Source organism: Salmo salar, chromosome ssa09, assembly GCF_905237065.1.
Source record: "Salmo salar chromosome ssa09, Ssal_v3.1, whole genome shotgun sequence".
Lineage (NCBI taxonomy): Eukaryota > Metazoa > Chordata > Actinopteri > Salmoniformes > Salmonidae > Salmo > Salmo salar.
This window is the reverse complement of record NC_059450.1, coordinates 1155617-1180109: the sequence shown is the minus strand read 5'-3', so window position 1 is coordinate 1180109 and position 24493 is coordinate 1155617. Positions and strand designations below refer to the sequence as shown.

General features: G+C 42.0%; 2 protein-coding genes and 1 pseudogene across 3 annotated transcripts; 2 read left to right on the top strand and 1 right to left on the bottom strand.

The window, feature by feature from the left end:
- Positions 1 to 5003: 5003 nt before the first annotated feature.
- LOC106610623 (coiled-coil domain-containing protein 32) lies at positions 5004 to 9947 on the bottom strand. The gene is made up of 4 exons (XM_014210040.2): positions 9821 to 9947; positions 9221 to 9487; positions 8485 to 8638; positions 5004 to 5747 (listed from the first exon to the last, which is right to left on the bottom strand). Exons 2-4 carry the CDS (start codon positions 9474 to 9476, stop codon positions 5564 to 5566), a joined length of 594 nt encoding a protein of 197 aa, XP_014065515.1. The 5' UTR covers positions 9477 to 9487; positions 9821 to 9947; the 3' UTR covers positions 5004 to 5563.
- A 93-nt stretch (positions 9948 to 10040) lies between these two features.
- On the top strand, positions 10041 to 18861 carry pcmtl (l-isoaspartyl protein carboxyl methyltransferase, like). Of its 2 annotated transcripts, none has more exons than XM_014209962.2 (9): positions 10041 to 10137; positions 10360 to 10498; positions 10894 to 10998; positions 12421 to 12452; positions 12530 to 12634; positions 12726 to 12846; positions 15251 to 15336; positions 17908 to 18077; positions 18256 to 18861. In XM_014209962.2, exons 2-9 carry the CDS (start codon positions 10381 to 10383, stop codon positions 18266 to 18268), a joined length of 750 nt encoding a protein of 249 aa, XP_014065437.1. In that variant the 5' UTR covers positions 10041 to 10137; positions 10360 to 10380; the 3' UTR covers positions 18269 to 18861.
- Positions 18862 to 21298: 2437 nt separating this feature from the next.
- Positions 21299 to 23201, top strand: LOC106610582 (RNA pseudouridylate synthase domain-containing protein 2-like; annotated as a pseudogene).
- The last annotated feature ends 1292 nt before the right edge of the window (positions 23202 to 24493 follow it).

The window sequence follows — 24493 nt, the reverse complement described above, 5'->3', positions numbered from 1 at the left end:
TTTTTGACTTTTCGTCTCGGGTTTTGCGCTCGTGCATTATGCCTTTGGAATAGTGATCTGAACGCGCGAACAAAACGGAGGTATTTGGACATAAATATGGAGTTTATCAAACAAAACAAACAAAGAATTGTGGAAGTGGGAGTCCTGGCAGTGCATTCCGACGAAGATCAGCAAAGGTAAGTGAAGATTTATAATACTATTTCAGAGTTTTGTTGACTCCAGAACTTGGCGGGTAACTGTATAGCTTGCTTTGATGGCTGAGCTCTGTACTCAGAATATTGAACAATGTGCTTTCGCCGTAAAGCTATTTTGAAATCTGACACAGCGGTTGCATTAAGGAGAAGTGTATCTAATTCTTTCAATAACTGTTGTAAATTTTATCAACGTTTATGATGAGTATTTTTGTAAATTGATGCACTCATTCACCGGAAGTCTTGGAGGCAACACATTTTCTGAACCTCACGCGCCAATGTAAAATGGGTTTTTTGGATAGAAATATGAACTTTATCGAACAAAACATACATGTATTGTGTAACATTGAGTCCTGGGAGTGTCATCTGATAAAGATCGTCAAAGGTTAGTGATTAATTTTAGCTGTATTTCTGGTTTTTGTGACGGCTCTCCTTGCTTGGAAAATGGCTGCGTGGTTTTTCTTGTCTCAGCGCTGTCCTAACATAATCTAATGTTATGCTTTCGCCGTAAAGCCTTTTTGAAATCGGACAATGTGGTTGGATTAACGAGAAGTGTATCTTTAAAATGGGATTTAATAGTTGTATGTTTGAGAAATTTGAATTATGAGATTTTTGTTGTTTTGAATTTGCCGCCCTGCTCTTTCACTGGCTGTTGAATAGTGTCCCCCGCTAGCGTCCCACATACCCCAGAGAAGTTAAGCGTTTCAGTGACTTCATTAGCTGTGGTTGCTCATGTGTATATGGTTGAATCATCAGCATACATGGACACACATTCTTTGTTTAATGCCAGTGGCAGGTCATTGGTAGAAATAGAAAAGAGTAGAGGGCCTAGAGAGCTGCCCTGTGGTACACCACACTTTAAATGTTTGACATTAGAGAAGCTCCCATTAAAGAAAGCCCTCTGAGTTCTATAAGATAGATAGCTCTGAATCCACTATATGGCAGAGGTTGAAAAGCCATAACACATATATTTTCTCAACAACAGGTTATGGTCAATAATGTCAGGCTGCACTGAAATCTAACAGTACAGCTCCAACAATCTTCTTATTATACTTTTTTTAACCAATCATCAGTCATTTGTGTCAGTGCAGTATATGTTGAATGCCCTTCTCTATAAGCATGCAGAAAGTCTGTTGTTAATTTGTTTACAGAGAAATAGCACTGTATTTGGTCAAACAACATGTTTTCTAACAGTTTGTTAAGAGCTGGCAGCAAGCTGGAAGGTCTGCTGTTAGAACCAGTAAAGACTGCTTTACCACTCTTGGATAGAGGAATGACTTTGGCTTCCCTCCAAGCCTGAGGACAAAGACTTTCTTCTAGGCTCAGATTAAAGATATGACAGATAGGAGTGGCTATAGAGTCAGCTACCATCCTCAGTAACTTTCCATCTAAGTTGTCAATGCCAGGAGGTTTGTCATTATTAATCGATAGCAATAATTTTTCCACCTCTCCCACACTAACTTTACAAAATTCAAACTTGCAAACTTTTCTTTCATTATTAGTTTTTTATGCATGCGTACGATGGCTAACTGTCATTTGTTGGCATTTCCTGCCTAAGTTTGCCCCCTTTGCCAATGACATAATCATAAAAATAATTGGCACCATCAAATTGTTTCGTGTAAGTGAATGAATAGTTTTACACCAGTAGCTCTTTCACCACTAGAGTTACTGTGCATGCATACTTGTCTGCTAACATAGCCACTTCTAGGAAGACTGTATAAATCATAAAGTCAATGCCTTTGGCTACTGTTCCATTGTGGATAAACCTTAGTGCCCATTCACCTGACTAATAAATTGGCTTAAATGTCACACATTTTAATCAGATTAAATGCAAATAAGATGTTTTCAGTATCATACTGTATAGTGATCTTGTATTAAATCAACTACATAGTCTGTAGTTTTAGCTTGAAATAACTGTATTCCAGCATGTTGATCATCTAGTACAAAATGTCATCATTCTATTATGCACAGCATGCACACTTAACACCAAAGACAAATAATAATTTCACTTATTTTGCAATCGACATGTTTTAGACAGCCTATATTCTCTAATTTCCCCTTGGAAATACACAAGTAACATTTATATACATTTGTTACAAAAATACATTGAACATGTACCTTTTTTGTATTTGAACAACTTTTTTTATGTTTATTTATAAAACAAATTACCCCGTTTTCTCCCCAATTTCATGGTATCCAATTGGTAGTTACAGTCTTGTCTGCAACTCCCAGACGGACTCAGGACAGGCGAAGGTCGAGAGCCATGCATCCGCCGAAACACAACCCAACCAAGCCGCACTAATTCTTGACACAATGCCCACTTAACCCGGAAGCCAGCCACACCAATGTGTCAGATGAAACACTGTGCACCTGGCGACTGTGTCAGCATGCACTGCACCCAGCCCGCCACAGGAGTCAGTTGTGCGCGATGGGACAAGGACATACCTGCCGGCCAAACCCTCCCCTAACAACGATGGGCCAATTGTGCAACAGCCCCATGGGTCTCCCGGTCGCGGCCGGCTGCAACAGAGCCTGGACTCAAACCCAGAATCTCTAGTGGCACAGCTAGCACTGCGATGCAGTGCCTTAGACCACTGTGCCACTCAGAAAGCCTGTATTTGAACAACTTTAACAGCGATCCAAGAGAGACTCTTCAAAGCAAGTCTTGTGAGAAGGCTATCTGCCCAGTGTTGTCATCAGTCCCCTCTGTCAGTCTGTCTCCTTTCAAGTAGTCCACCTTTTCACTGCTGTATTGAAATCAGGAGCAATCTGGCTGGTGGGGGGGACCTCTACCACTGAGGTCCAGTTCCATGGCATGGACAGTTCCACTGCTGACTATTAACTGAAGTACACAGTAGGTCCCAAGAAACAAAGAGATCTTCTGTTGAATCTGACAATTAATCTGGATGGTTGTACAGTCGTCTCAAATAAAACTGTGAAGGACCTCGGCGTTACTCTGGACCCTGATCTCTCTTTTGAAGAACATATCAAGACTATTTCAAGGACAGCATTTTTCCATCTACGTAACATTGCAAAAATCAGAAACTTTCTGTCCAAAAATGACGCAGAAAAATTAATCCATGCTTTTGTTCCTTCTAGGCTGGACTACTGCAATGCTCTACTTTCCGGCTACCCGGATAAAGCACTAAATAAACTTCAGTTAGTGCTAAATACGGCTGCTAGAATCCTGACTAGAACCAAAAAATGTGATCATATTACTCCAGTGCTAGCCTCCCTACACTGGCTTCCTGTTAAGGCAAGGGCTGATTTCAAGGTTTTACTGCTAACCTACAAAGCATTACATGGGCTTGCTCCTACCTATCTTTCCGATTTGGTCCTGCCGTACATACCTACACGTACGCTACGGTCACAAGACGCAGGCCTCCTAATTGTCCCTAGAATTTCTAAGCAAACGGCTGGAGGTAGGGCTTTCTCCTATAGAGCTCCATTTTTATGGAATGGTCTGCCTACCAATGTGAGAGACGCAGACTCAGTCTCAACCTTTAAGTCTTTACTGAAGACTTATCTCTTCAGTAGGTCCTATGATTAAGTATAGTCTGGCCCAGGAGTGTGAAGGTGAACGGAAAGGCTGGAGCAACGAACCGCCCTTGCTGTCTCTGCCTTGCCGGTTCCCCTCTTTCCACTGGGATTCTCTGCCTCTAACCCTTTTACAGGGGCTGAGTCACTGGCTTACTGGTGTTCTTCCATGCCATCCATGGGAGGGGTGCGTCACTTGAGTGGGTTGAGTCACTGACGTGGTCTTCCTGTCTGGGTTAGCGCCCCCCCTTGGGTTGTGCCATGGCGGAGATCGTTGTGGGCTATACTCGGCCTTGTCTTAGGACGGTAAGTTGGTGGTTGGAGACATCCCTCTAGTGGTGTGGGGGCTGTGCTTTGGCAAAGTGGGTGGGGTTATATCCTGCCTGTTTGGCCCTGTCCGGGGGTATCATCGGATGGGGCCACATTGTCTTCTGATCCCTCCTGTCTCAGCCTCCAGTATTTATGCTGCAGTAGTTTATGTGTCGGGGGGCTAGGGTCAGTCTGTTACATCTGGAGTATTTCTCGTCTTATCCGGTGTCCTGTGTGAATTTAAATATGCTCTCTCTAATTCTCTAGTTCTCTCTTTCTTTCTTTCGGAGGACCTGAGCCCTAGGACCATGCCTCAGGACTACCTGGTATGATGACTCCTTGCTGTCCCCAGTCCACCTGGCCGTGCTGCTGCTCCAGTTTCAACTGTTCTGCCTGCGGCTATGGAACCCTGACCTGTTCACCGGACGTGCTTGTTGCACCCTCGACAACTACTATGATTATTATTATTTGACCATGCTGGTCATTTATGAACATTTTAACATCTTGACCATGTTCTGTTATAATATCCACCCTGCACAGCCAGAAGAGGACTGGCCACCCCTCATAGCCTGGTTCCTCTCTAGGTTTCTTCCTAGGTTTTTGGCCTTTCTAGGGAGTTTTTCCTAGGGAGTTTTTCCTAGCCACCGTGCTTCTTTCACATGCATTGCTTGCTGTTTGGGGTTTTAGGCTGGGTTTCTGTACAGCACTTTGAGATATCAGCTGATGTACGAAGGGCTATATAAATAAATTTGATTTGATTTGATTTAGGAAATGGATTGAATGTTGAATGTCACTCACATTACTAGTTCTCAGTCACCATATTTGGCCGTGCTGATTTATTTACAAGTCTAAATTATTTTGTTGATTACAATGCTGCCATCTAGGGGTAGCTATACAGTACAATGTATACATGTCCAATTATTTGTGCTATTTTCTCAACGTGAAAGAATGAGAGGGGTAGAGAAATACTTTTTTTCAAGTTTATTAGCTTTGTTTCAAAAGATTCCTTCATACAAATGAATCTCTCATCATACTTACAGAATCTCAAATATGTAGTACAGTATATCATACACATGGCAATGAACCTAGTACATTTATCATACATATGGAAATTGACATAGTAGCTACATTTATAATGATTTCATCTTAACTATTAATACTCTGGATAGGACTCATCTTAAAGCAGTGCCGAAGCTTATTACAACATTAGAGACCATCTCTGGTGCCACATAGTGTAGTAGCCTAACAAAACGCAACTAGTGTGGTTTCGGGATATTCCCTAACAATGAACTGCATTTTTTATTGAACCATATAAAATCAAGATGACAATATTTTATAAAAGTAACATAACCAACAATGGACCGTTGCAGTTTTTGCAATGATATGTCATTGAATTCTTTCCCGTTTTGACAAGAAATTAATAAACAGCCAAAGACACGACAAGAAATCACATCATGTTCCTGTCCAGTAATAACACATGATAACATATAAGGGTCATTGGTAAAATGTCTGAAGTGAACAGGTAGTTATTTCTCCGGTGTGTGACTCTCGTCCTCTTCAGGGTTCTGAGTGGCTGCCTCTGGACCACTCTGTGATTGGTCTGTGGAGATATGCGCTCGGCTCAGTGACGGCAGAAGGAGATATTCCAGCTCCTCAGCACTGATGGCCACTTTCTCAGGTACCAGCCAACGCTTTAGATGCTCCAGGGCACTGTGAAGAACAGATAGAAGTTATCGCACGGCCTTTCATTACAAAAAGAGGCAAAGTACTGGGTGACTTCAACCTCCCAATGCCTGACTTCGACTAATTTCTTTCTACCTCTTCTTTCCCCTCCTTGCCTCTTTTGACCTCACCCAGTCACCGCCCACTCACAAGTCAGGTAATACGCTTGACCTCTACTTTACTAGAGGCTGTTCGCCTACCAATCTCACTGCAACCCCCCTCCAGGTCTCAGATAACTACTTTGTTTATTTTTATCTTACTCTCTCCTGTATTCCTACCCACTCATCCCTACCCAGATGACCATGGACTTTCGCAATCTTCACTCTCTCTCCTCTTCCATCATCTCTCCCTTCTGTTAAATCCTTCCCCTGCCTGTCTCCTGACTGCCGCTTCGAACCTACTCTCCTCCCTTACCGCCTCATTTGACTCAAACTGTCGCCTCCCCTCCTGCTCCGTGTCTGAGTGACTGCGTGCTCACAGAACAGGGCATTACCTGAGTGACTGCGTGCTCACAGAGCAGGGCATTACCTGAGTGACTGCGTGCTCACAGAGCAGGGCATTACCTGAGTGACTGCGTGCTCTAAGAACAGGGCATTACCTGAGTGACTGCGTGCTCTAAGAACAGGAGAACAGCTGAGTGACAATGGAGGAAAAATAAACTTCTGGAGGACCTATCATCCTTCCACTCTACCTTCTCTTCTGTATCCGCTGCTAAAGCCACTTTCTATCATTATATTCCAAGCCTCTGCCTCCAACCCCGGGAAACAATTTTCCCACCTCTTAATCCTACACTTACTCCCCCTCCCTGCGGACGAGATTGTCAACCACCTTGAAAAAAAGTTTGACGACATCCGCTCCTCATACACTCAGCCTACTGAGTCCCCTGGTCCCACTCACACATAACTACCCTACGCCTTGACCTCTTTCTCCCCTCTCTCTCCAGATGAAATCCTGCGAGTAGTGATGTCCAGTCACCCGACAACCTACCCACTCCATCCCCTCTTCCCTACTCCAAAGACCTTCTCCCATTCCCTCATCATCTCATACCTGACCACTGGCTGTGTCCCCTCTGACTTGAAGATGGCCAGCGTTGCTCCCCTCTTCAAGAAACCAACACTCAACCCCTCTGATGTCACTGCTCTCTGTGTCATGGAGGCTCTCCGCTCTGCCAAAGCTGACTCTCTCTCCTGTCGTTAATCCTCCTAGATCTATCCTTTGCCTTAGGCACTGAACCATCAGATCCTCCTCTCAGGCTCTGCAACTCCTGGATTGCATCCTACCTGGCAGGTCGCTCCTACCAAGTGGTGTGGAGAGGACCTGTGTCTGCACCACGTGTTCTCACTGCTGGTGTCCCCTAGGGCTCGGTTCTAGGCCCTCTCCTCTTTTCCCTATACACCATGTCACTCAGCTTCGTCATATCCTCTCATGGTCTCTACTATCACTGCTATGTGGATGACACTCTAGCCACTTTAATAATGAAAAATGTATGTAATAAATGTATCACTAGCCACTTTAAACAATGTCACTTTATATAATGTTTATAATGTTTACCCTACATTACTCATCTCATATGTATATACTGTACTCTATACAATCTACTGCATCTTGCCTATGCTGTTCAGCCATCGCTCATTCATACATTTTTATGTACATATTCTTATTAATTCCTTTACACTTGTGTGTTTAAGGTAGTTGTGAAATTGTTAGGTTAGATTACTTGTTAGATATTACTGCATGGTCAGAACTAGAAGCACAAGCATTTCGCTACACTCACATTAACATCTGCTAACCATGTGTATGTGACAAATAACATTTAATTTGACACTCAACTACTTTTCTCATTCCCCCCCTCTGATACCCATGTAGCAACAGACATCTCTGCATGCCCTGCAGATATCTCAGCTTGGATGTCAGCCCACCACCTCAAGCTCAACCTCGACAAGAAGGAGCGGCTCCTCTTCCTGGGAAAGGCCTGCCCACTCCAAGACCTCCCCATCATGGTCGACAACTCCACGGTGTCCCCCTCCCAGAGAGCAAATAACCTTGGCGTGACCCTGGACAACATCCTGTCGTTCTCGGCAAACATCAAAGCAGTGACTCGCTCCTGCAGGTTCATGGTCTACAACATCCGTAAAGTACAACCTTTCCTCACACAGGAAGCGGTGCTGGGCCTCCCCGCTTGTGCCATCAAACACCTGCAACTTATCCAGAATGTTGCAGCCCGTCTGGTGTTCAACCTTTGCAAGTTCTCCCATGTCACCTTGCTCCTCTGTACACTCCACTGGCTCCCAGTCAAAGCTTGGATCCACTACAAGACCATGGTGCTTGCCCACGGAGCAGCAAGGGGAACTGCACCTCCCTACCTTCAGGCTATGCTCAAATCCTACATCTCAATCCAAGCACTCCATTCTGACACCTCTGGTCTCATCAGTCTTACTATCCCCCCTCAGTCCTACTAGCAGTGACTTTGCTGATAACTTCTTTATTGAGGAAAAATATACTTACTATGACTGCGAAATGTGGTTGTCTCACCTAGCTATCTTAAGATGAATGCACTTGGATAAGAGCGTCTGCTAAATTACTTAAATGTACAATGTTTATAGCAGAACAATCCATGGACCTGTAAGACTCTTTACAAGCTCAGACTCCAAAGCTGTCCAGAGATAGTGGAGAAAGTTAATAGGCCTACTTCAAACAGAACAACAAATTATGCTCTTCAGCTCACCTCGGATCTAGTTCACCCTCCTGAAAGAGTTCTGAGCTCTGAGCGTCATGCAAGAATCTATCCCAGCATTCTTTTTTGGCCTGAGATAGGGAGCGCAGCATCTCCCTGGAAGTCACCTCAGTGCACTGGCCCTTTATTCTCTTCAGACGGTTCTCTGAAAGAGAGGATTCATAATGAACTTCAATATTAATGTTAAGAACTATGGGATTAGGATTAATACAACCTTGATTTCCGACCTTGATTTACGGCTTTCTCACAATCATTCCAAATAGCCGTGTGAAAATAAGACTTAGAAGTGTGTTGCAAGGGGAGAATAGGATCAACAGTAAAATCCCACTGGGCACAGATGTCAATTCAACGACTATTCCACGTTGGTTCAACGTAATTTCATTGAAATGACATGAAAACAACGTTGATTCAACCAGTGTATGCCCAGTGGGATATGCATTTGGATACTTTCAAATTAATTCTTCCTCTATTTCTGGACATAACATTGATGCATGAGAAGTTTTAAACTACTGTTTACATGTACCCAACATCGAAACTGGAAAGAAGGCTGACCATCTAAAACTACAGTAAAGCAGACAGCTGTTGGGTGTGCAGGATTTTGTTCCAGCCTAGCACTTACACAGGCGTTGGAGTTAAAGTCAAGGACCAGGGTTGATGCCATCAAAAGGGCCATAGATTAGGATGGAGGGCCACACATGACAGAAGTTTGATATTAGATTGACTTTACCTAAACTAGCAATGTAGACATCTGAGTCTTCCATAGGTTCCCAGACGCTGTGAGAGGAGGAACTCGTAGACATGCCAATAGATTGCAGGCCATTGCCAACATGTGAGGGTTGGAATGAATCTGTGAACAGTGTGGCATCATCCCCCTCTTGGCCTTGAGCTTCCTCCTGTACGTCAGGCAGGCTCGAGCAGATCTCTGACCACAGCTCTCTGCTGGACCGAGTCTCGTGACTCTCGAAATCCTCAATCATCTTCATGCAGATGCAGTCTGTCGAGAAAAGTATGTCAACAACTATGAACGGATAGCTAGCTCGAAAATCAATTCAGTGATAGGTAGTTTGCGCAATGCAATTAAGTTAAACTGTATACCAACTGCAAGGTCTTTGTAAACTTTTCACCAAATTAGAAATGAGCTGCTGTTTACAGCATTGAATGAGTGTTTCTACGTTATTTGTTAGCTTGCTAACCTTAGCATGCTAACCTTAACTACCAAGTTGACGCGTTAGCGTTAAATTAATCACAATGTCATTGGAATTTCAAAAGTATAGCTAAATGGTAGCTAAACGTTCACTCTGCTAAACATGTTATATTGGTGTCTTACCTGCGAATAAAATGTAAAGCAACTAAACCGTATTTTCCAGGCAGTAGGACATAAACTTGCTAACGTTAGCTAGCCTACTAGTCTAGCAGGAATCCTAAACAAAATCCAATACTCCTCCTTTGGCGTGTTTTGAGTGGTCTGATTAGATGAGCTCACTGCCTGTCAAGTCATTCCGAGGTTCTATTGGTGCTCATTGGCTTTCAATTATGTAAACCCAAAGTTATTGGTCAGCTATGGTAGTCATGTGTGGGGACCAGGAAGTGTCCTACAACAGTCCAAATGTTGAATATCGATGGTGGTAAGTAGCTACTATCAAGGTACGTTTTCATAATTTGGAAAAGCTTTGTTACTCACGTTAGTGTTACATGTAGTATTTTATGAGTTATGCAAACAATAAACCATCCGTTTTTGCTAAGTTCGCTAGCAAGCTATCAAACTTGATATTGTCGATTGTTTTTATAAACGTGTGTGTGTCGGTCTGAGCATACCTTGCAATGGGGTCTTTGTGTGACATTGTGTGTTTTTATTGACATTGTCAGGGAGCTCCACCAGTGTAGGAGATGCAAGCAGTGTTCAGACTGGCTGTAGTGGCAGTCCCTATGGGTGTGCTGCTGTCAAGAACCATGGCATGGATGTCCACTGGAAAGACACACTCAGAACTTATCGACCGCCTGAGAGGTATGAGAGACTGATGTCAGTCCTGGGCTGCGTTCAGCAGGACACGACATTGTGCAATGTTCAGATGGAAACATGTTATGTTGACCTGTGGTTCTCAACCTTTTTGGTTACTGTACCACCAAGTATTCCCTTATGCATTTTACCAGTAGCCTATGGTCTCAAGGGTCTTCTCAAGTACTCAATGGGGATAGGCCAAGTACCCACACGGGTACTACCCCTGGTTGAGAACCACTGATGTAGACCAAACATGCCTCTCTGGCATGTAGAGTAGGACACATACTATTCCAAGGTGCAAACAGTTTTATTTTTTGCTGTTGATTATTGATGCCCATTTCCTGCTAAAAAGCCACTGTGTTCAATAATTGTCTTTGAAAATGTCCTCCTTTACTCCAAAGAACATGGGGTTATCCGCAGTGATCGGGTGTTTGACGCCATGCTTGCCACCGACCGAGGGATCTACTCCAGAGACTACCCCTATGCTGACTCCCCTCAGTCCATAGGTACAGTGCCTAGTGAAATTCTACACATCTAATTTGTTTTCCAAATTAATAAAAAATGCTGTCTTGATTGTGTTTGTCTTTGCACCCAAGAGTTAATACAATGTAATGGCTGCACCTCTGGCAGCCATTACAGCTGTGAATCATTTTGAATAAGATCCTACCATCTTAGGGCTAGATACTCTATATCCATTGTTTTTGTAAAAATTGCTCAAGCTCAGTAAATTTGGATGAGAGTTATTGATGGAAAGCGGTATTTTTAAACATTGTCTCTGATTTTCAAGCAGATTTAAATCAGGACTGAGACTGGACTATTCAGGAACACAACATTCAAATGCTATTCCAGGGTTGGGTATTAAGAGGACTGAGGCAGGGTTTCCTCTAACTTTTTTTTATCTGAGCTTTGATCCATTCATATTTCAACCCTACCAAAAACATGATGAACATTGTGTTCACTCCACATTACTGGCCTGTATGAAAAAGAAAGAAGCCTTTGATAATAAAAATAACACTGCAATTATTATTATATTTTGCCTAATTTTAAGTATTGTGGCGTTAGGATCATGTTATGGGTATGCTGGAAGGTTTGTCATGTTCAAAATAAATATGAAAGGACCGAATCTCAAGTAAAAAGTACGAGGAAAACCCGCCTCAGTCTTCTGAAAACCTAACCCTGGGATAGTTTTATTTTTTAGCGGGACAAATACAAAAGATGTAATGCCAAAGACACACCAAAATGGCTTTTCAAGAGGTGTTGAGTGGTCCAGTCTCAGTCTTGACTTAATTTAGCTTGAAAATCAGAGGTTTATAATATTGCTGTCGATCAATGATTCCTAACCAAATTTACTGAGCTTGAACAAATTTGACAAAAACAATGGATATACACTGAGTGTACAAAACATTAAGAACACCTTCCTTATATTGAGTTGCTTCAACATTAGGAATTAGTTCCGTGTAATTTACATAAAGTATAGGTTTTAGGACTCAAAAAATATTTTTGTTGTATTTCTGCTCATAGATCTGCATTATATACACTGAGTACACCAAATATTGAGTTGCACCCCCCCCCCTTGCTCATTTTAGTTGATTTACAGCTGTAATGGATGCCAAAGGTGCTTCCACCAAGTATTAACTCTGGTGTGTGAACACATACACAATCAAGACATCTTCGTATAATTATATTTTTCATAATTTCTCTTTCACTTTGAAAATGTGAAGTAGGTTGTGTAGATCTATAGGAAAAAATGTAATGTATTCCCTTTTTAGATTTAATTTTAAGGCAGAAAAATGTGAAGACTGTGCAAGGGGTGTGTAGACTTACTTCAGTTCTGATTAGCATACAAACTTGTACAAAGTAGCATAATTGACAGTTGAATAGATGTTATCACTACATACAGTACATAGTGATCTCCTTTGTTTTCATAGGATTCAAGGCAACAATCAGTGCTCCACACATGGTAAGTTTCTCAGTATGGAACTTGTAGTTTTCTAAGTAGGAAAGATAATGACAGGATGCTGTCCGGTGTTTATTCAGCATGCCCATGCCCTGGAGGTGCTAAGTGACAAGCTAATGGACGGAGCATCTGCATTGGATGTGGGATCAGGAAGTGGCTATCTCACAGCGTGCTTTGCAAGGATGGTAAGTTCCATAATCGATCAGTATGAGTACTTCACAATAATCATATTTGTGATATTTCCTTATAATCATTTGCTTCTCTTTCCCTTTGTAGGTAGGGCCCTCAGGGAAAGTAGTAGGGATTGAACACATAGACGAGCTGGTCCAAACCTCTGTGAGGAACGTCCAGGCTGACGACCCCGAGCTGCTCTCTTCCGGGCGTATCAGACTTGTTGGTAAGTCTGGTGACTGAAAGGCTATGTATTCAGCTGTATGTTCAGACAACATACAATGCAAATGATATGTCATGTTTTTTGTTAAACAAATAATGAAAGATGGAAATGTTGAGTTGGCAATCTGTATCTAGTCATGATATGTTTGTATTTGTATTGATATGTTTGTATTGGTGTCTGATAAATCTAAGATTTCTTAAAGTGGTGTCATTCCCTATGGGATTAGTGACCTTTTCAATGATTTATTGCACAAAAAAGGCTCAGAAACTGTCACAACACAATAACTGTTAGGTGTCTGATTATAGCAAAGATGCATTTATTGATCACTTGAATAAAGTTAATTGGGACCCGGTACTTAAATATCTAGATATGGATAAAGCATGGGACTGTTTATAGTGGCTCCATGGAAAGCCATAAGAATTAAACAAAGAACTGAACCTTGGATGAATCAGGAAATCCTTGAGACCATTAAATCAAGGAATACTGCATTTCTAGAATATAACAGAACCAAAGAGGAAGATGCTTTCATTAGACACAGAACCCTAAGGAACAAAGCTAGTCAGATGATTGAAGATGCCAAAAAAGCATATTTTAAAACAGAATTCGTGAGAATAGGCATAATCCTTGGATGTTGTGGCAGTCCTTAAAACAGTTGGGATATAGATAACAGAAAACAAATTGCAAAAGCTTGGGTATTGAGGTCAATGGAGAAGTCACGTTTGCCAAGGAAGTGGCAGCTGACAATCTCAATACCTTTTTCACAACAGTTTCCTCAAATTTGGTTGAGAAGCTACCTGGTTGTACTGGAGTGTATGCTAGGGTCAGGTCCTAGGCTATTACTCCAAGATGGATGTACAAGCTGATGCCTTTTCCTTTATAGCAGTGTGTCAGGCTGAAGTTGTTAAGAGTGTCTGAATTAAACTGCTCTCAAGCTACAGGCCTCAACAATATCCCTACCAGGTTTTTAAGAGCTGGTGCTGAACTTATTAATAATATTTAATACGAACTACAGTCTGGTTTTAAAAAGTCCCTCTCCACTGACACGTCTATTGTTTTTAACTGACTTTATCAGGAAAGTTGACCAGGGAAATTTCTGTGGAATGGTAATGCTGGATCTGCAGAAGGCGTTTAACATGTTTGATCATAGTATCATGCTTTATAAGTTAAAAGACCTTGGTTTTAAGAGAATGGCCATTGACTGGGTTGAATCCTATTTAACGGGTAAAGACCAAATGATGGATGTTAATGGAAAACATTCTATTGCAAAGGGGATTAGCTGTGGGGTGCCGCAGGGGAGGACCTTGGCACACTTCTCTTCCTACTGTACATTAACGATATGAAATCAGCCTGCTCTTGTAATTAGTTGTATGCGGATGACTCTGCTCTACTGGTGTCCCATAAGGACAAAGCCTCAGTAGACAAGAACCTTAGTGCAGAGTTATCCAATATCACTAAATGGCTTTCAGATAAAACTTTCTCTGCATCTTGGAAAAATATTATTTAGTTCCAGAGTAAAGCTTGCAAGGCCCCCTAGTTTTAGTGTCAAAGTGGGCAACTCAGTGGTTACACCAAAAACCTCAGTCAGCTACTTTGGGTGTGAATTGGATAGGTACCTGACTGGTGAGACTCTGTCCCTGAAGGTTTTAACAAAGATAAACCAAAAAATACAATTCCTAGCTCGGACCTCAAAATATCCTGATAGTGACACCATAAAGACTCGGGCAGGTGCGCAAGTTCAGTGTCACTTTGATTATGCATGGACATCATGGTTCACCAGCATCCCTAAACATCTAATGATCATCTAAGCGACAGACCAGCCAAAACAAGCTGGTAAGAATTGTACCTAAACTCCCCCCTCGTACTCATCTGGAGGTTGAGCATTTTAATCAGCTAGGCTGGCTATCTGTAGAGAAAAGGGTAATATTAAATCAACTTGGTCTGTTCCATAGAATTATTACTTACTCAGCCCCCATGTACCTACTGAAATAATTGCACTTATATTAGGGATGTCCACTAATACAACACCAGAGCAGAGACTCTGTTTTTATATACCGGCACTGTTGAGTGGAACAACCTACCACAGCAACTCAAAGCCAAACCGACCATAACTTCATTTAAAAAGAATGTCAAAAGCTGACTAATGATCGAGCAATTAAAAATAAACATCTGTATGTAATGCCCCAGGCTATGACAATGTCGTCCTGTCTTTTTGTTTTGTGTTATATGTGTAACCAATGTATGCCTAGTAAGAGGACCACAATGAAAATACGTTTTCAAACTTTCTTGTGTTATCCTTGATGATTGTAAATGCATTATCCACGTGTGATTGTATTGTTTTAAATTGTCAAATACATTCTCTCTCTCTCCACACACCATAAATGTTTCATAATATTTATGTTTTTCTCAGTCGGAGATGGACGGTTAGGTTACCCTGATGGAGCCCCATATGATGCCATTCACGTGGGGGCAGCCGCGCCTACGCTCCCTAAAGCTGTAAGGACTTGGCCGATCAATAACTTTCAAGCCAGTGTTTTTATTTTACTGACTTGAATTTATCATCAGTAATAGATGCGGTAAAGAGGTGAATTGAACATGAGCGAAACAATGGAATTGCCATGGAAACGTGTGGGGTCTCTTCATTGCCCCTGAGTAAAATTAGCCTACATTTAGGCTATTGTTTATGTGTATTTCACACTATATTGAGGTAAAAATCTCAGTATGTAGGGCCTCCCGAGTGGCGCAGTGGTCGAAGGCACTGTATCGCAGTGTTGCGATGTCACTACAGCCTGGGGTTCGATCATTACCTGCCATGACCGGAATTCCTATAGGGCGGCGCACAATTGGCCCAGCGTCGTCCGGGGGGCTTTACTTGGCTCATCGCGTTCTTGTGGCAGGCCGGGCGCCTGCAGGCTGACTTGGTCGTCAGTTGAACGGTGTTTCCTCTGACACATTGGTGCAGCTGTCTTCCGGGTTAAGCGGGCGGGTGTTAAGAAGCGCGGTTTGGCAGGTCATGTTTCGGAGAGCACATGACTCGATCTTCGCCTCTCCTGAGCCCGTTGGGTAGTTACAGAGATGAGAAAAGATTGTAATCACGAAATTGGGGAGAAAAAGGGGTTAAAAAGACTGTCTACCACCACTGATTTCTGTATGCTAGCTATACTAACCAGCATTTAGCCATTGTATGCAGAGAAAACAGCCAAATATATCCAAATTGGACTTACATTGCCTTCAGAAAGTATTCACACGCCTTGACTTTTTCCACATTTTGTTGTGTTACAAAGTTGGATCAAAATGGATTTAATGGTCATTTTCTGTCACCCATCTACACACACTACCCTATAATGACAAAGTGAAAATTTGTTTTTAGAAATTTTTGCAGATTTATTAAAAATTAAATAGAAATATCTCATTTACTTAATAAGTATTCACACCCCTGAGTGAATACTTTGTAGAAGCACCTTTGGCAGTGATTACATCTGTGAGTCGTTCTGGATATGTCTCTAAGAGCTTTCCAGATTTAAGTCAAAACTCAGGAACATTCACTGTCTTCTTGGTAAGCAGGTGTAGATTTGGCCTTGTGTTTTAGGTTATTATCCTGCTGAAAGGTGAATTAATCTCCCAGTGTCTGGTGAAAAGCAGACTGAACCATGTTTTCCTCTAGGATTTTGCCTGTGCTTAGCTCCATTCCATTTCTTTTTATCCTGAAAAACTCCCCAGTCCTTAATGATTACAAGCATACCATAACATGATGCAGCCACCACTATGCTTGAAATTATGAAGAGGTACTCAGTAATGTTGTTGTATTGGATTTGCCTCAAACATAACACTTTGTATTTAGGACAAAAAGTTAATTGCTTTGCCACATTTTTTGCAGTATTATTTTAGTGCCTTGTTGCAAACAGGATGCGTGTTTGGAATATTTTTTATTCTGTACAGGCTTCCTTATTTTCACTCTGTCAATTTGGTTTGTATTGATGAGTAACTACAATGTTGTTACTCCATCCTCAGTTTTCTCCTATCACAGCCATTAAACTCTGTAACTGTTTTAAAGTCACCATTGACATCATGGTGAAATCCCAGAACGGTTTCCTTCCTCTCTGGCAACTGAGTTTGGAAGGACGCCTGTATCTTTGTAGGGGCTGGGTGTATTGATACACAATCCAAAGCCTAATTAATAATTTCACCATGCTCAAAGGGATATTCAGTGTCTGCTTTAAAAAAAAAAAAAAAAATTTTTATCTACCAATAGGTGCCCTTCTTTTCGAGGCATTGGAAAACATCCCTGGTCTTTGTGGTTGAATCTGTGTTTGAAATTCACTGCTCATGTTAATATACTATTATTGCATGCAGTGTAAGCCCATGAACTTATGTAGGCTTGCCATAACAGAGGTTGAATACTTATTGACTCAAGACAATTAATTAGTGAAAAATTTAACAAAAAAACCATTCCGCTTTGACATTATGGAGTATGTAAGCCAAAGACGAAAACATTTAATACATTTTAAATGCCAGCTGTAACACCACAAAATGTGGAAAAAGTCAAGGCTTGTGAATACTTTACAATACATATATCATGACAGATTTGACGAATATCCACTTTGTACGTCAGATTTGTTGAATATGCGCCAATCTGGTCAGTGATTTGTTTAACACTTTTTTTGGTTACTACACGATTCCATATGTAATTTCATAGTTTTGATGTCTTCACTATTCTACATGTAGAAAATTGTAAAAATAAAGAAAAACTCTTGAATGAGTAGGTGTCCAAACTTTTGACTGGTACTGTATATTGGAGCATCACTACATCGTGAAGGCCATAATGTCAGAGCATTATTACAACATTATGGGCATTATGTCAGAGCATTGTTATACCATTAAGGGCATTATTATGTCAAAGCATTACTATATAAATGGCATTAGTATTTCAGAGCATTTTAAATCATTATGGGAATTATATCAGAGCATTATAATGTCATTAACACAAATTTTACAACATTGTCTTTTCACAAGGGAGGGAAAGTAAATGTGTGCATTTTTCTCATCATTTATGCCTTCATTACACAGCTATTGGATCAGTTGAAGCCTGGTGGAAGGCTGGTTTTGCCTGTTGGTCCTGATGGGGGAAGCCAGGTCCTAGAACAGTACGATCGCCAGAGTGACGGCACCTTCATCAGGAAAGCCCTTATGGGGGTGATCTATGTTCCTTTGACTGACAAGCGACGCCAATGGCCTGGGTACGTATACAGACAGACCAGGTGAAAGCTATGATCCCTTATTGATGTCACTTGTTAAATCCACGACAATCAGTGATGAAGGGGAGGAGACCGTTTTAAAGAAGGATTTTTAAGGCCGTCGAGACAATTGAGACATGGATTTATCCTGAGAGATGTTGTTCTGTGTTTCTCTTTCCAGAGGTGAGCTCTGACTGCCGTGTCGTGTGGCTGCCCCTGCAGGAGGTGGCGCTGGTGCTGCAGCTCTTGTGTTCCCTAGATCGCCATCTGTCTGCAGCCTAGAAACACGTCCTATGTGCTCATTGACTAAAACTGGGTTGCAGATGACCGTTGTCCTAGAGGGTTGCCAAGGGCTGTTGGATTAATGGTTGCAATTGGAGTTGCATTCAGAACATCAAAACACAATGTTTATGTTCCTCACAGATGTCTGGCTGAAAGGTTGGCTTATTTTATTATAAGGTTACATAAAATATACGTATGATGTAATTTTACAAAGATGCAACACTCATACAAATTAAGTGATTGGGCTTCACCAACCAACATAAAGATTACATGTCTTGATAAAGGGAACAAATTCATAAAAATTTTTTCTAATGTCTGACGTGAATCCAAGTAAACATAGTGACCTAAATGACCACAATTACTCTGTCTTAGTAACAGAAAAACAACCCATTTTACATAGCGATGGGAATACATGCACTTTATTTAGAAAAAAATTATTTAAATGACTATACGCAAATGCCATAACCTGTTAATAAAAACATTGTAATGCTTGTTTGTAACCGTATGGGAAATAATGTTGCTTTTTTAGAGACATTGTGGATTGTTTGGTTTTGGATCTTTTTTAACCATCGACAATATTCACTCCCCTTTTTCCACATTTTGTTGTGTTGCAGACAGAATTTAAAGTGGATAATTTTTATATAATATATATTTATTTTAACCTTTATTTAACTAGGCAAGTCAGTTAAGAACAAATTCTTATTTACAATGATAGCCTACCAGGGAACAGTGGGTTAACTGCCTTGTTCAGGGGCAGAACGACAGATTTTTTTTACCTTGTCAGCTCGGGGATTTGATCCTTATTTTTGAAAGAAAAATCTTTTTTTTTTGTCCATTTAAAATAACATCAAATTGATCAGAAACACAGTGTAGACATTGTTAATGTTGTAACTATTGTATCTGGAAACGGCAGATATTTTTTTTTATGGAAAATCTACAAAGGCGTACAGAGGCCCATTATCAGCAACCATCACTCCTGTGTTTCAATGGTACGTTGTGTTAGCTAATCCAAGTTTATCATTTTAAAAGGGTAATGCATCATTAGAAAACCATTTTGCAATTGTTAGCACAGATGAAAACTGTTGTGCTAATTAAAGAAGGAATAAAACTGGCCTTTAGACTAGTTGAGTATCTGGAGCGTCAGCATTTGTGGGATCAATTACAGGTTCAAAATGTCCAGAAGCAAAGACCTTTCTTCTGAAACTCGTCAGTCTATTCTTGTTCTCAGAAATGGTTATTCCATGCGAGAAATAACCCAGAAACTGAAGATTTCGTACAATGCTGTGTACTACTCCCTTCACAGAACAGCGCAAACTGGCTCTACCCAGAATAGAAAGAGTGGAGGCCCCGGTGCACAACTGAGCAAGAGAACAAGTGCATTAGTGTCTAGTTTGAGAAACAGACACCTCACAGGTCCTCAACTGGCAGCTTCATTAATTAGTACCTGCAAAACACCAGTCTCAACGTCAACAGTGAGGCGACTCCGGGATGCTGGCCTTCTAGGCAGAGTTCCTCTGTCCGGTGTCTGTTCTTTTGCCCATCTTAATCTTTTCTTTTTATTGGCCAATCTGAGATATGGCTTTTTCTTTGCAACTCTGCCTAGAAGGCCAGCATCCCGGAGTCGCCTCTTCACTGTTGACTTTGAGACTGGTGTTTTGCGGGTACTATTTAAAGAAGCTGCCAGTTGAGGACTTGTGAGGTGTCTGTTTCTCAAACTAGGCACTCTAATGTACTTGTCCTCTTGCTTAGTTGTGCACCGGGGCCTCCCACTCCTCTTTCTATTCTGCGTAGAGCCAGTTTGTGCTGTTCTGTGAAGGGAGTAGTACACAGCGTTGTACGAGAAAGTGACGCCATCGACAAGCGCCCGCTGTCTTGTGGAAGGAAGACCCATATGTTCTCATGTACCTGTGCTGCTACAGTGAGATTCAAGTGAGTGTTTTGGACACAGTTGTCACAGTATTTTATTTACCGGTAACCAGACATTGTTTTTAATAGACTCTTAAATTTGATGGTACGTTATTTTAAAAAAAGTATCTGTTCAACAAAACGCAAAATAATGCTTGATAATTGGACACAACTTTTTTTTTGTACCTTTTAACTAGCCAAGTCAGTTAAGAACAAACTATTATTTTACAATGACGGCCAAACCCTCCCCTAACCCGGACGATGCTGGGCCAATTACAAATGTCAGAAATTATAGAGATGTAATTTGGAAAGTGACAAAATAACATACACTACAACTCAGAGTTATCTGGCACACGTTTGCATCAACACAATTTTACAGTATTGTCGCATACAATGGAGTCTACAGTGACGGGTGTGTCGGAGGAAAATACCTCAAACACAAGTCACTTCTACCACGGACAACGAGTTGAAAGAAACTTGTAAATGTAAGAGCAAACAGAACGACAAACCAGAGAAAAGTAATAGTTTAAAGAGACGGCGAGGAGTGGGTGGGAAGAAACAACTCCGCCCGGGAGAGCGATACATTCCTCCCCCTCAAAAACGCAACCCCGGGGTGATAATTTTGATGTAACTACTTACTATTTTGAAGGAGGTCTACGCAAAGTGCACTCACTACTTCGACTTCAAAACGTATTGCAAGGGACGCTGGATTGTGAAAAGTCTTGAGATTTTCAGCAGTGAATTCCGAGCTGAGCCTTTGGAGTACTACATTAGGGCATCCGACTCAACGAGACACCAGTGGATGACCTCTCCATAAAGTCAGGGTAAATTCTAGTCTGATGAATCATGCTGTAATATAAAATGTGGTATATACAGCCTTAAACTAATGCCTGCAAAATCATGTAAATGTTCCTAACAAGTCAGAATGTTGAAAAAAATTACATTTAAACTTACTGTAGCAGTTTGTCATTTGGCTGCTAGAAATTTGAGACAGTATCCACAGGAAACTATTGTTTACCCGACTTTTTAAAGTTGCAATGGTTCGGTATGGCACCAAGGTAAAGTTAGTTGCCATGACAATGAAAATTGTATATTCTGAATCAGGGGAGGATGGAGAACAATCAACACTTTTTAGTGTAGATGTATCTTTTTTATTCGATTGTCGAATTTTGCAGGCATTAGTTTCATGCTGTATATACCCATTAATTGTGTATTACAGCCTGATTGAACTTACCAAGTCTGATTAATCTGTCTCCTCCCTGTCAATGAATATGTTGGCTTGAATCAGATACAGCAGCCAAACCTTTGATCCTATGTTTTTTGAGTCTGCAGAAAAAATATTGTCTCAGACTGTTGTCTTTTTCCCCTCAGAACAATGACTTCCTAAGGAAGACAGTGCATCGCCGTGAGCCACCTGTAGTCGGATGGCCCCTGGAGATTTTGGAAGATAATGGGGAGGTGTTGGTAGTTGACAAGCCAGCCTCGATGCCAGTCCATCCTTGCGGGCGCTTCCATCACAACACGGTCATCTTCATCCTGGGAAAGGAACGGGGCATATGTGGCCTTCATACTGTGCACCGGTTGGATCGCCTCACGTCTGGGGTGCTCCTCTTCGCCCGCACTTTGGAAGTGTCCCAAAAACTGGACGTGTTGGTGCGTGAAAGACAGGTCGGACATCCTCAGTCTACCTTATGTTAGTGCAGTTTGCACCTTTCAATCGAAAAAGGGACATTCGGAGTCATATAAACTGCTAAGACATATTTTATTCACTTATCCTGGAAATCTGGTTACCAGTGTGGATTGAATGGGCCCTCAAGTATAATCTCTCTCTGACTGAACATAAAATACACTTTGTCAAAGTTTGATATTAGTCACTGATACAGTATGTAATCTTCTACATCTGGAGGAGTACGTCTGTCGAGTGGAGGGGGAGTTCCCAGAGGGCGAGATCATCTGTGAGGAGCCTGTCCTGGTGGTCTCCTTCAAGGTGGGACTGAACAGGGTGCTTCCTAAAGGCAAGGAATGCCGCACAGTCTTCCAAAGACTCAGCTGGAACGGCCACTCCAGTGTAGTGCAATGACTCCCTCTCACTGGACGCAGTCACCAGATCCGTGTCCACCTCCAGTTCCTGGGCTACCCCATCCTCAACGACCCCATCTACGGCTCTTCTGCTTGGGGTCTCGACAGGGCGAAGGGTGGCCATGAGCGATGACGACCTTCTCAAAGCGATTCTGGAGGAACATCGCTTGAAGACGAGTCTTCATCTCCTAGACATCCCAGATGACCGAATCGGACAGGTGAGCAATGCGCAGTCTGACGTCTATGGCAAAGATGCTCAGACACCTCAGCCAGAGCTGTTGCCATAGGTTTGCAATTCTGTTTTAAGTGACTGTAAACTGAGTGATGTAGAACAGAGTGCAAATCAGTTCCACAGCAGTCCAGCCACACCTGTTGCGTTACCCAGACCATCTGACGAAAATGGGGATCAAAGTCCACAGAATCTTCTCACTCAGCTTCTTCAAACACGAGATACCCTCTATGCAGTGAGTGTAAGATTGTACGTCCAGACCCCACTGAGAAGGAGCACATGTACCTCCATGCATTGCGCTATGAAGGACCAGACTTTGAATATTTAACTCGCCTACCTGACTGGGCCACGGATGACTGGAAGAAGGCACTACAATGATACTGTGCAACAGAAGTACAGATAGTGTACTATACAAAGAGTCTAGAACATGTGACCAATAGGATGCAAAGCTTCACAATAGTTTAGTTGAAGTGACAGTTTTGGACTTCGGACTCTTGGTGAACCAAGTTCTGTTGTTAAAGGCCCAGTGCAGTGACATTTTTTTTTCTCCTCTGTTTTATAACGTATTGTACAACAGCTGATGAAACTAACACTGTAAGCATGTAAAAATATAATTAAATTGTATCTTCATGACCTCGACTAAAACAAACCATTCAGGAATAATATACAAATTTTTTCTCCCTTTCCACCATCTGAAAATGAATATGCACTTTATCTCAAGTTTTAAAGGGGCAGTGCATTCAAACTTAATTTTCCTATTTTTATTATTATTGATATTTCCATGCTGTGGTCGAAATAACACTCTGAAATTTGGGTTTGGGAAACCCTGCTCTAGAGCAAGGCTATTCAACTATATTCTTACGGGGCCAGATTTGAGAGAGGTTATTTACTGGGTGGCCAGATGTTTTCTATATGGGATTACTCTTCCTAAAACCAGTATTAAAAAGAACTATGCACAAACACAACTTTACAAACTTAATATTTGTATGAACATAAGATTCAACAACTGAGACATAAACTGAACAAGTTCCACAGACATGTGACTAACAGAAATGGAATAATGTGTCCCTGACCAAAGGGGGAGTCAAAATCAAAAGTAACAGTCAGTATCTGGTGTGGCCACCAGCTGCATTAAGTACTGCAGTGCATCACCTCCTCATGGACTGCACCATATTTGCCAATTCTTGCTGTGAGATGTTACCCCACTCTTCCACCAAGGCACCTGCAAGTTCCCAGACATTTCTGGGGGGAATGGCCCTAGCCTTCACCCTCCGATCCAACAGGTCCCAGACATGGCCACGGGATTGAGATCTGGGCTCTTCGATGGCCATGGCAGAACACTGACATTCCTGTCTTGCAGGAAATCATGCACAGAACGAGCAGTATGACTGGTGGCATTGTCATGCTGGAGGGTCATGTCAGGATGAGCCTGCAGGAAGGGTACCAAATGAGGGAGGAGGATGTCTTCCCTGTAACGCACAGCGTTGAGATTGCCTGCAATGACAACAAGCTCAGTCCGATGATGCTGTGACACACCGCCCCAGATCATGACGGACCCTCCACCTCCAAATGGATCCCGCTCCAGAGTACAGGCCTCAGTGTAATGCTCATTCCTTCGACGATAAACACGAATCCGACCATCACCCCTGCTGAGACAAAACCGCAACTCGTCAGTGAAGAGCACTTTTTGCCAGTCCTGTCTGGTCCAGCGATGGTGGGTTTGTGCCCATAGGCAACGTTGTTGCCGGTGATGTCTGGTGAGGACCTGCCTTACAACAGGCCTACAAGCCCTCAGTCCAGCCTCTCTCAGCCTATTGCAGACAGTCTGAGCACTGATGGAGGGATTGTGCGTTCCTTGTGTAACTCGGGCAGTTGTTGTTGCCATCCTGTCCCGCAGGTGTGATGTTCAGATGTACCGATCCTG